Source organism: Dermacentor silvarum, chromosome 2 (genome assembly GCF_013339745.2).
Source record: "Dermacentor silvarum isolate Dsil-2018 chromosome 2, BIME_Dsil_1.4, whole genome shotgun sequence".
NCBI lineage: Eukaryota > Metazoa > Arthropoda > Arachnida > Ixodida > Ixodidae > Dermacentor > Dermacentor silvarum.
Window position 1 is genome coordinate 130245232 of NC_051155.1, and position 13085 is coordinate 130258316.

The 13085-nt window shown below is 44.0% G+C and overlaps 1 protein-coding gene across 3 annotated transcripts in view; it reads left to right on the forward strand.

The window, feature by feature from the left end:
* The first annotated feature begins 232 nt into the window (after nt 1–232).
* Nucleotides 233–13085, forward strand: part of LOC119441762 (serine/threonine-protein kinase PAK 3) — a 46722-nt gene continuing 33869 nt past the window's right edge. For 2 of the 3 annotated variants that reach the window (XM_037706371.2, XM_037706372.2), the window contains exons 1-4: nt 233–380; nt 7326–7440; nt 10018–10136; nt 11690–11956. In XM_037706371.2, the coding sequence (XP_037562299.1) occupies nt 7382–7440; nt 10018–10136; nt 11690–11956 (445 nt within the window). In that variant the 5' untranslated portion in view covers nt 233–380; nt 7326–7381. Of the gene's footprint in view, nt 381–426; nt 1573–7325; nt 7441–10017; nt 10137–11689; nt 11957–13085 lie in introns of those variants that run through there. The other variant, XM_049661593.1, reaches the window with a different exon arrangement.

Below are 13085 nucleotides of genomic sequence, written 5' to 3' on the forward strand. Positions count from 1 at the left end.
TGTAAAAGGATTATTGCGCAGCAGAGCCTAAAGCGCGTTGGCGGCGAATAAAAGAATAAAGACGATGAAATTCTTACCGGCATTATTTCGTTTTAAGCAATGATTTGATTCCAGACATGTATTTGCTGTTGTTGTTCGGCCGAGATGACTCATAGGAGGGGTGGAGGTGGGTCTATTTTGTGACGTCACAGCCTAGAGCAGCGTCCGTCAGATCGCGCATTTTTTTTTTTTTTTTCTCCCCGCTTTCGGGTTGTGCGTGTGTGTGTGCGTGCGTGCGTGTGGCGGTCGGTCGCGGTGGTGGTGCGAAATGTTGTGGGAGATGCTAGCGGCGACGAATGGCCCTGGATCTTAAGAAAAGGCGTGGATAAGTTAGGATGAAGGTGAGTCGCCTTGACAGATTGCTCAGTATGCGTCGCTTGGAGCCGGAGATAACAGTACCGTGTAGCACACGGGAAGACGTCGGCTCCGCCACCGCTCCGCTAGCTTCGCAAGGCGGGTGCTGCCGCCTCACAACACCGTGCAGTACGCCCAGCAGACCGAAAGCTTTCGATGTCTGATACGCTTGCTGGGTTTGCACTTCCAACATGTTATCGAATGTGTGAAATCGGAACTCCTTGCGACATTAAACGCGACGCCAGCAGCATCGTTACTGCGATGCCTACGATCCATGTGCAGCAGTCCTTTAGTTGCTGCTTCTTCTGTGTGTGGCAGTTGATTGACGTGCGAAGCTAGGCTCGCGATCCCCCACGTAGAGCCTGAAACTCGGCCCGAGTGGCTTCTTGCGCACGCTTGAACCCTGCACAACCCTTTCCGAACAGTAGTTGCGGAGAGAGCCAGCGCATGCGGCAGTAGGGGGAAACCGTAAACCGCGCTTGTCCGTGTGTGTGTGTGTGTCCGTGTCGTCTCCCGTATCTCCGCGGCGCCGTTATTCTAGCGTGCGGCGATGTCGGGACAGGCGTGTTCGTATCATGTAACCCTTATCGCGCAATTCCTCCAGCTCGAATTGATGCTGCCTCGACGAGAGTGAGGCCAACTCTTGGACAGGTGTGCTTCTCCTCGACTCTAGCGTCGATTTATCGCAGAACGAGTGCGCGCGCCGCCGCTGCTAGTGGCGTCCCGTACGTACGATGAGTTCGCGGCTGACGCCGCCGAATCTCCGAAGCTGGCAAAAAAAGCCGCCTCTGCTAGCGCCTGTAATGTAAACAACGCGCTGTTCTGGCAATCGTGTGAAATGACCCGTTTCTTTGTGACTTTGTTACTCGAGCCGACTCACTTTTTACCTACAGGCGTGCCACGCTCGGCTCCGGGCCTGCGTTGCTTGACACCGATCCGTCCGTTGGCTTCTTTCCCAGTCGTTTTGCAAAACTGCTGTGGAACAGAAAATTTTGTCTTTACGGTGAGGAGTACCGAAAATGGCCGGCGTGGATCGTTCGACCGCGTATCTTGATCACACTCGCAGCTTAATCTAATCGGTAGAAGGTTTACACATAGCCGCGTCGGGTCTCGAAGCCACCGATATCCGTTGTTGCGCTTGAGCAGCCGATGAGCTACCACATCCATAAGAAGAGCCACGTACGTTTTATTAGTTAACTATTGCATGGCATAGTTTACTTATCAGAGGTGTTGTACACTGCCAGTTTTGGAGCACACTGTTTCGACAGCTGTCGTTAATGCAGAAAGTTTGATTGCTGTTTAGCAGGCACGTCCGCTGTTCTCAATAACAAAAGGCTGCAGCAGTGGCTGCTAAATAGTTTCTTGCAATCTGTCATCAATTCCTGTGCATTTACCCACGGTCTTCAGTAAAAATAAGAGCATGTATGAGGGGTAGGATCGTGTTTCTACCCAATTTTTTGTTGTTGTAAAGAGGCCACAGCTCCAGCATATACAGCAGTGAGTGTAAAAAAAGTTTCAGCGAAACGTTTTCATTCTCAAAAGAATGACATGCATACTAAGTTTCGTGTAAATCAATAGTGTAGAGGTTCGCCTGATTCACAACATTCTGACCAGCTGCACATTGGGAGAACAGTAGATGACCTAGTGCATTTAAATCTCTGAGTGTGAAGATGTGCACATTGCAAGAAAAAAAAAGAGAAAAAGTTACAACCTTAACTGTCTTTTAATTTAAAGACAGTGAAGTGTAGCCTGTTTTTATCGCCATCCTTGTAATTCGTTTTCCTTTTATTTTTTGATGCACCGGCTGGTGTGCATTTTCATTTCAACCTACATATTTCATGATATTTTCATAATTAAGCAGTTCAAAGTATAGTAGTGGGTCCCTCGTTTTCCTTTCTTTTTTGTTCGTCTTTTTGACTACAACTTCAGGTGTGCATGTAGCTAGACATAGTAAGCAGTTCTGTGTTTGCTTTGATCATGCGAAGCTCTTTACCATGCATTAAGACCTTAGCACATAATGCATTCTGCATCAAAGTGTAGCTCCTATGGCTGAAGAAAAATAAACCGGTAGTCTGATGCTTTGAAGCAGAATACACTAACGACATAGTGAAGCAAGCAAAAAAAATAAAAAAATGAATAAATAAAGGCACAGGAAAGACAGGTGATATCAAGAAGGGAGGGTGAAGATGAAAGTGTTTTTGTTCTTTTTGTTCATAGCGTGTCAGCGTCGTTATTCACATTAGTTCTTCCTCGACAGACACTTAACGAAACTCTGAAAAGATGGCAGTTTGGTGTGGCTAGTAAATAGTTGCTGCTTGCCAGTGTGTAACAAGCTCCGCAGTCATTTTGCACTTGATAACACTTGTAAATGTTGCCTTGTAAACAGGAGGAATGATGCATGGCGGAGCACAAGTCGGCTGCTGCGCCTTAGTTGACTGTTCGGCAGGATGTTGCAGATAACACGCTGACTCGTCTTCGGGAACACTAGAGTAACATCTCTTGTTGGCTGTCGGTGGCGTTGATGGCAGCAGTGCCATTATCGCTTCTCCTACTGCTCTGGAAGTACTTAGCTTTGTGCACAGGGGGATTTATTTATGTATTGAAGGAACGAATGCATCACGAGGTGCTGTTCAGCATGAACATTTGGCTGTGGGCATGGTTATCAGTGCTGTTGATGCCAGCTGCTCCCCTAGCACAATGGTGAAAATCTTTGTCGTGGTTTTGTGAAGCCATGGGCTGTGGATTCAAATTTCATTACAATTATGAAGTATACAAAATTATTCAGGTAAAGGTTTTAGCTTGCTTTAATACATGTTTAAAGACATCACACTGTTTATTTTGCCGTCTTTTGAGATGGCTGCCTGTTTGTTGGTCTAGTTTTGTCACCTCCCACAAAACTTGCATTTTGGCAGCCCATGCCTCTGCATCTGGCTTTCAGCACTGTGTTTATTATAATATGCTACATTCTTTCAAGTTCTTTATTGATTTGAAAACACCACTACATTGCTGCCTTTTCCATAAGCCATTAGTAGTTTCTGTTACAGGCCCTTAGAATAACCTTCCTGAACAACTGAAAAAAAAATTAAAAAAACATCGGAATGGGCTGTTTGTTATTGGGGTCATGCAAAAGTTATGAATAGCAAATCAAATAATGTCCTGTTTGATTTGGTGCCCAAATTGAATAGTGGCTATTTGCAAACCCGAATGGTTTTCGAATACTTCACTTCATAAACTGTGCAGGATCAAACATGAAACTGAATATAAAAAAATGTGAAGACTTTCATCCCGGCCAGATAGTTCACGTAATGTAGTATAACATGCTGCGTCACTCAGGTTGCCAGACTTTTTTTTTTTTAAATAATCTGTGATCATTCACACTCAAATATTTTTTGGACATGGCATTTGAAAGTAGTTATTGTTTTGTTTAAATGGCTAGGGTCTAGATTAAACCTGAATACACTTTATTGCAAAATTATTTCATATAACCGTGGCACCATCTGACCGTGACCACCCCTTCTAGGAAAAGTGCTATTTTCACTGTGTCATTGCCACAGATACAGATTTTCGGCTTCTTCTTGAAGGTATATACAGCTGCTAGTCTGCTCACATAACAATTTTTTCAACCTTCACTCTGATAATGAATATATGGTCCAAAAAGTTACGAGTCTGCAAAACAAACTGCTAATTTGTTTGGATCACATTTTAGTACCAGAAGACAGGGACAAAAGAGAAATGTAGATACCACGACCTGCATTATTCCTTGCAGCATGAGGAACTACTAACTTGCTTAGGAGAGTGCAATGACGATTTCTGTGCAGTTGCATTTCAGAACTCGGCTGGTTTATCCGTTCAAGGCTCCTTAAATTTGGTCCTCTTTTATCTTAACTCTGCATTTGCAGAGTGGAGTGATGCTATTTTTATTCAAGAGCAAGGGATATGCATTGGCTCGTGTTTGTTTGGCACTTATACTTAGTGATATATCTTTAACCCATCATGATAGACAGTTGTTAGAAAAATGAACCGGTTTTAGTGTTTTTAATATCTTCAGATATGTCAATGACTTTTTAGTTCTTTTTAACGTGGACTTACACTCTATGGTGGATAACCTGTTAAAGGTTTTTACTGAAGCTCTTCATCGTTTAGCACTCACTGTTTAATCACCTGCTGAGGGTTCAATTTAGTTTTTAGATATCCAGCTTCACTTGTCTGACCAACACACATGTTGAGTATATCAGCCTAGAGCCAATAAACACCTGTTACCATAGCTTATTCAAAACTGGTTAAAAGGGGCATTGCCAATCTGTGTATGCGCAATGCCATAAAAAGTTGTGCCATCATAAGATTCACCCAAGCTTAAAGAAACAGTTTTAAAGTTTGTCTACAGCAACCTACTCGAAGAGCTTGCAGGTATTTGTAGCAGAGGGTTTCCTGAGGAAGTCCCGTACAAAAACTGGCAAAGACATAATTGGCAATCAATATACAGAAAATGAACAGGGGTCGGTAAACAAAAGACTGTGGTTGTGCCGTACCTACGTAGGACGGCACACTATCTTGAGAAGTTCGCTAGTCGGGTGAAGGCAGGAGTAGATTTACAGCATGGGATAAGCTGAACAAAGAGTGTCGTGATAAGCTGAACAAAGCACTTGTCTCTGTCCGTGTCCTTTTTGCGCTGTCGCCGTTTCAAAGTGTGTCGGTTGACAAACCCTTGTCATAATGAAACTGTGCCTGGTTGTTCGAAGAGGCATCGAAATCGTTTCGTTGAATGTGTAGAGGCAGTAGTGTATATTGTCTTGTGGTAGTAAATGCATAGTACAAACGGGACAATGCCTTAATGAATGCTGAAGAGAACATAGTTTAAATGTAAGGAATTACCACGGTGGTCATCTGTTCGTCCCTTGTCAAGAGTGTGGCTGCGCGTCTTTGTTTAATGACTGTTTTATTCTTGCCAGCAACAGAGATGCGGACTTGCGTGAAATTATTGAGGCACACGCTATTAGGCATTCCGCCTAATAGTGTGTTAGTGCTGCATCTGTCGGACAGTTTTTTTCGGAAGGAGCAGTGTGACATTTTGACCATAAGTGGTGTGGTAGCGCATGGTGTTAAATGCGTGGATTTTCCTGGCAATGAAATGTTGAAGTTATTGCACCGTGGTGCCTTTGTATCCCTTTTGTCGTTGTCTGCTGGCACTAAAATACCCAAGTTTGTATACCAACACATCCAGCACACATGAGTGGTACTTTGCTCCTTATGTTCCATTTGAGCTTTGAAATAATTTAAATTATCTTAAATGATTCATAATGCACAGTTTAGTAGCAGAAACTTGCTAATGTTGGGAATGCTAAGATGGAATTATATTGCTTTATATTAATGGGGTAAGAAAGGCTGTTTGTTATTCAAAAAGTGTTATAAAAATATTCAATTCATATTTGATTCAGCCTCAAAAGTTACGGTTCGCACATCCATAGCTATTGCTTCAAGGGGTGCTTATGGCAAATGTGTTTTCAGTGCTTCTGGCAGAGAGCTGGGCTAGCTGGAATTTAGACATCTCATGCATTTCCAGCTCATTTTCTTGTTTCCCTTAAAGCGCTAGATGCAGTATTTTCAGTGAACTTTGTTTGGAATTTCGCTTTAATTTTCGCCTGGGGAATTTTAATGTCTGGTTTTTCGCTTGCTTTTATATTGCTCAGGTACTGTACGTTCCAGAAGGTGATATAAACCTTTTCTATTCTCTCCTTGATAACTTGCCAATAAGCCAGATAATTAAAAAAATAATTGAATTATGTGTGGCCTTTTGGAAGCTGTAGGGCTACTTTTAAGAGCCATGTAGGTTCAATGAACAAGAAGAAAGGGAACCGAGGGGCCCGATTTTTATTAATCATATCATAAGAAGCCAACAAACAATGACACCAAGGACAATATAGGGGAAATTACTTATACTTACTAATTGAATTAAAGAAATGATAAAAAAAATGGAAATGAAAACGGATGAAAAAACAACTGTCCGCAGGTGGGGAACGAACCCATGTCTTCGCATTACGCGTGCGATGCTCTCACCATTGAGCTACCGCGGAGCCGTTTTCCCATCCACTTTCTGGGGTATTTATGTTTTACAACTAGAACTAACCCTAGGAGTGTTAGCCAGCGCCACCACTCACAAAACTAGGGGCGGATGTGGAACATCCTTTCTGCCGAAGGTGTCACGAGTACGTGATCTTTTTGGGTGATGGCAACTGGTCAATAAACCCACATATGCTACCATTAAGCTACGCGGTAGCTCAATGGTGAGAGCATCGCATGCGTAATGCGAAGATGTGAGGATTAGCAGATAGCTACATCTTCTTTTATGTGAAGTTTTAGTGAAAACAGTTGTTCCGCAATGTGGCCCGTCCATTTGGAGCTTGGCCGCTTTACTCTGTGCCAGTAATCATAGGTAAGTAGGTAGGTACAGTCTGAAAAATGTGTGCGGGCTACGTTGGCTACAACCACCAGGCTGACTGCAGGCACTTTAGGGGAGTTACTGTGGTATGCCAGGAGTTCCGATGTCCTGGGTAATGAAAAGAACCCTTGTGCTCACTGTCCAGAGGTTTGGGTTGTCAGGAGCCCCATGGAGGGGAACCACACCATACAGCTGAACCACGTAAATGGTGAATGTGCGAGTAACCTGCATACATTTGACAAAGGCTGTACTTTAAGCTTCTTATTTGAATCGGGGTGGCGACAGGGGTCCCATTATCTTGAAGAGAAATGTCATGTGTATCTCCTTCCTGGTCCTAACCCATGTGTTTCATTGCCCCATCTCCATCAGCCCTCCTCTTGCTCTTCTGACATATAACAAAGGATGGGCTCTTGTACTCAAGTTGAACAGTGGCATGCCATCTAGTGGCAATAGTTTACAGGAGTGTATACCAATGTATGGTTCGCATTTCCTGTAGAAACGGCTGGTGGCCTGACCCTGCCTCCCTCCCAGGGTCAGTAGCAGTGGCGGAAGATGGCTGACAAGATGGATGACAAACCACCGGCACCCCCTGTTCGGCTCACCAGCGCCAGGTGAGGCCACATGTGTCCTCTTTGAGGATGAGGTTGTTTATAAAAACCGCACCGTTTGCAGTCTTGAATGGGAGCTCAGCTTGCAAAAGCACGCTGTAGTGATGCCAGGTGGTTGTTCTTGCCACACTTGGCTTGCTTGAGCCATAATTGCCATGGAGTTGGCTACAAAAATTACTAGAGGGAACGCTGGCACTGTGATTGCTTTATCCAAGGGAATTAAGGTTTTTGTATAATCTTTGTGACCTGTGGCTTCACATGTTCTTGTGGTTAAGTTTAGTTTTCTAAATTTCCAGGCAATCATATTTTCCTACTTCATAGAGGCACTAAACCTTTGCACGCATGAATAATCGCCAATTGTTGCATTTATAATGCAATATTTTGTTGAAGATGGTCCATTTGCAAATCCATAAAGTCATATGAAGCTGGAAGTCTGAAGTTTAGGCAAATTCATGTATTTGGGGGCCACCATTCCATCAGCGTCTGTATGCTGCATTTTATTATTTACTTGTTACGGCTTGTCTCTGACGAACATTCATGTCTCACGGCCAGAAATGATGCCAAGTTCTTCAAGCTATTTTTTGGACAACAGCGACAATTTGGATGGTTAAAAATGCAAAAAACAGTGCTTCTAGCGAGCGCAAACCTGTCCACACGCATTGGCATCTGTGTGTGCATTTGTGCCCCAGTGCAATGCCTTCTGTCCTTCTCTCTGACTCAATGTTGTTCCTGACTCGCGTTGCCTGCCTGGACTAGTCGGCCGCATTAGGCCGCGAGCATGATCAGTGATGATACCTTCACCCTCCTGGGCAAGAAAGTTCCTGGGAACCTATAAAAAGACAGTGCCCATTGCCAGCGACAACTTTAGAGCCTTCGCCATCACTCTTAGTTACGAGCAGTTTGTCAAGCTGACTGCTCTTTATGCAGTGATGTGAATAAACAATTTGTTTTCATTATTTTGCCTCGTCTCTGCTTGGGTGTTCTCCACTGATCAACCTGGTCAAGCTCCAGGCCACTGGGCCAGCACTACTTGAAGGACTCGAGAGCCACTTTGCAACATTATGCATGCTATTTATTTATTGAGAGTGGACTCTCGTTAAACAAAACCTCAAGGGACCAGGCAAAAAAGTTCCATTTATGAGGAGTTTCATTTATCGAGAGATTAAGTTTAAGAGTACTCGAGATGCTGTTTTTTTTAAAGGAGCAGATACTTTGTTAGCAGTAGGATAATAGGTGTAGCATATCTGATATTACAATGGTGCTTTTTACAATGTTTCTACTTGCTTGCAGCCATGGACTAGAGGTAGCAGCACGAAACGTAACTGCAAAAAGAAAGAAGAGTCGTTTGGGGAAAAACGTAGCCATTTCAGTGAAGCAACCACTCTTGGAAGTCATTGATAAGTTTGATCATAACCTCGAGCATGAGCGCAATATGCGGGCGTTAATGTGCCGCCGTCGGAAATGCTAAGCAAACTCTCGGCTCACTGATATTGCCAACACAAAGAAACCACAGCAAGCCATGACCAAGGTAGAGCTACACTAAGCATGGCACCAACTAAGGCCGCCTTGGCGACATAAGAATTCTTCAATACTGGCGATATCATATAGAACTGGCAAGAAAACCTAGAAATAAAAGGCATAAACAGAGATGCCTGATTGGATGTTCAGTTCCATTTTTGGTAATACTTTTAGTTACATTTATCCAGAGTTGGAAAAAAAGGTGGTTTCGTTTAACAAACTTCTTTTGCATTGCCTTAATGCAAAACCAAACAACCATAAGGCTGTTGTTCCATTTAAGTGAGTTCCATTTACCTAGATACTACTTTATTTAGTTGTGCTTTACACATAGTGCCAAGAATGCATTACATTGGGGGAGGGGGGGGGGAGCTATAATTCACAAAACGATAACGATAATATCTGCAGAACTTCTGTGGAAATACACATGGACAAAGCCCAACAACATTGTGCATGTTGCTCATGACAGCCCACATATGTCAGTGACCTGTGAGAAACACACGCCACTGGAAATTTTTCATGAAGCATGCTGGTTTGTGGTTGCTCTTGGCGATTCTCCACGCTTTGCTTGTAAAAACTTTCTGCGTTTACTTACACTGAAACATTGCCACTAGCACTTTTTCTAGCTAATTGGGGGTCGACGGTAACTCAGGATATTACAAGTAAGGGCAAGTCTGCCCCTTGAGCACGCATCTGCTCTCTTGCCTAACAGTCACTTTGTGCATGTGACACCCACCGTGGTTGCTCAGTGGCTATGGTGTTGGGCTGCTGAGCACGAGGTCGCGGGATCGAATCCCGGCCACGGCGGCTGCATTTCGATGGGGGCAAAATGCAAAAACACCTGTGTACTTAGATTTAGGTGCACGTTAAAGAACCTCAGGTGGTCCAAATTATTCCAGAGTCCCCCACTACGGCGTGCCTCATAATCAGACCGTGGTTTTGGCATGTAAAACCCCATAATTTAATTATTTTTTTTTTAGTGCACGTGACATCGGTGAAACATTTGCCTTTATTGTCATAGACAGGTTGCGAATAGCTTACGTGTGTATGGATTTTCCACTGCAGCACGGTGCGAGGCGCAAGTGTCACGCCTGTGCGGGACTCCTCCTCGGTGCCCGTGGACATGCGGCCGCTACCCAAGGAGCCCGAGCTCGAGAAGAAGGGCAAACTCAAGCCTTCCAAAGGTGCCTCACTTGTCTTGCCTCTTCTCGGGCTGCCTGTATCTGTGATACGCATGTTCGCTGAAAAACGACTGGTATTCATTGTCATTGAGGTTCATGCAAGCTCGTATAATTGTCTTGATGTTGTTGTTTATCTCAAGGGACTGTCTACCTCTTTTCGAAGACTATCTATTTTGTAGCAATAGAAATCCTACCATTCGAAGTGTCTAAACACGCGGTGGTTTCTCTGGAAACTGAGTAGGAATTTTTCGGTCTGCGTAGTCTCTTGAAACTGTACGAACACCGCAAACACAGATTACTAGACATGATAGCAATCTCGGAGGCCATGTGTCAGTGCACCACTGCATTCACCATGACTCAATTTGTTTGCAGGAGGCAGCGCCACTTTTCTACATGCGCTAGCTAGAAACATGAAGTAAATGACTCTCTCACATAAGGAAAAGTTAGCAGAAGCACATAAAATACAATTTCAGGCAATGCAATATTGTATTCAAGCAAAATAACTCTCCCTGCGCAGCCTTTTGGTTACGCGACAGTGCACGGATTGGTTGCACTGTTCCACCATCATGTGAGGCCACTTATCATCCTTGCACCACTTTCAGAGCCATACTAAAAATATAGTTTCTTGTTTATGGAATACAAGCTTGCTCGTTTCTGAGAATATGACACACACTCTTCTCATTCCCACCACAATCAGACATATTCTGACTGGTAGACAGTCCCGTCAATTAAGACCCTGAATTTGGTTCCTTCAGTGCACTGCATTTGGGCCACGTAGAAAGTGCTGGTTTTCGTTCGGTCTAGCCTTTACTAATCATTTTGAATTTGGCGGCCTGTTGAATGGAGCTGTTGCCATCCATTTGCGCTTTTCTTGTGGAGGTTTTAACACTTCAGAGCTCACAAGGCTCAGAGGCATGGCACCTTCTTCACTCTCTTTCAGTCGCACAATTCCTGGAGTGTGCTACAGGAGCCTCACCAAATGTCACAGCAACAGCTCTTGCATTCACTCGGTGACTTCAGGACTTCAGAAAAGCAAGGGCTTCCCACACTCTTTTATTTAGTAAATTTTTGTTTAAGCATCGTGCAGGCACAGCTCTCGTCTTCTCTGCTTCTTAAAACTTTTCTGTTTTGTCAAAGACAAGTCCCTCTGTTGTAACATTGGCTCCAGCTGGACAACTGTCCAGCCCCTTGTTGGACAACTGTCCAACAAGGACAGCTCCTTGTTGGACAACTGTTGATGATTGATGGTGAACAGATTCAGGGTCACATTTATTAGTAACGCGTTCTGGGGCAGTGGCCACTGTAGCTTGTGGGGTGCTGTCTGGCACTTGCACGAGTGCGCTGTTGCCCTGTTATCTGTACCTGGAGTGACAGTTTATTTGTGCTATATTGATGAGTAACTATAACTTGCTGCTACTGTACAGTGTGAATTAAAACTGTGCAAAACTAACAAAGAGATGAAGGGACATCGTGCAGGGCCTAAGCATTGCAACCAACTTGTAGTTGAAATGGGACGTTTTGCTGAGACATTATTTCCATCTCGTGTGCGATTTCAGGTGCCAAGAAAGAGCGCAAGGAGCTTGAGAAGCCCATCATTTCACCACCGACCAACTTTGAGCACACAGTGCACGTGGGCTTTGACGCCGTAACGGGCGAATTCACAGGCATGCCGGACTCGTGGGCACGGCTGCTGCAGAACTCCAACATCACCAAGCTGGAGCAAAAGAAGAACCCGCAGGCAGTGCTGGATGTGCTCAACTGGTACGATGCCTCCACCAAGGACAAGGGGGCCTCCAAGTACATGACCATGAACCGGACGCTCGGTGAGTTGGTTGCAGTCTCTTTGTGGCATTCCCTTGTCCCCCGGAACGGTGTAATGTGTCACTGCGTAACTTCAACCGTGCCGCTGGAGTTTATTTACTGCCTTGTTGGTTGTTTGTTACTGTTTGCTAACTGGCTCTCAATGGCTGCATAGTCAGTTGCTATTAACTAACTGGTAACCAAGCTATTGAACACATCGAAGAGTGTGAAATGAAAACTAAGACAGAGGTTGAAACACATGGACAAGTGTCGACGTGTTCCTGCCTCGGTCTCGGTTTTCATACCACGCTTAATAATCAATTCAATGAATATGAACCAAGTGGCTCGAAAAAGAGGAGCAATCTTATGATAATCAAGCTGGCACTTAACCATGCGCATTCTGCTGATAAATACATATGAGTACTAGCACTTACAAGATGCATTATATTGCTATTTATATCTAATTACTATTTTTAGGAGCTTTGGTCATGCATAGGCAGTTTGCCTCCTTAGCTGAAAGCTTTCTGCAACTAGTTTGCTTCAAAGACTACATGATCCATGAAATGAGCTTTAAGCTTCTCTGCTATTTACCTAGTCATATTTCTAATTTTTTAGTGTACAGAGAAGGCAGTGGCAACTTTTTAGAATAGCTGTCAGTTGGGCGTGTTGGTAAACGTTCATGATGGAACTGTGATGGAACATGATGGAACACGATGGAGCAGTGGTAACTGTTCAGGCAGATCGAAATGGGTTGGGTGCTTGGTTTACAAAAGTCCTTCTTAGATGTAAAATGTTTGGCACATTGTGCACCTTGTTTGATATAAAATGTGTGTGACATTTCGCAAAATGTGAAAGTACATACGTACACTGTTTTTTAAGTCTTCAGTAAAAGTACGAAAGAGGCAGTCAGAACTCTTTCTGTCTAACAGCTTTTCTTTCATATAAGCACACTGTGTCTGGGCAATTTATGGCTTTGCAAGTATGGCACACACTGGATCAAGCCTCTCATTTCACTGTTGAATTTGTGGCGAGGGTAGCACAGCCTGTGGAACATTCGTGGGAATTTAATGTAGACAGTAGTGTCCTCTTAGGCACAAGCATATTGATTAATTGAGATGTGAAATATCCCAAGGCTTATGTGTGCAAAAATGG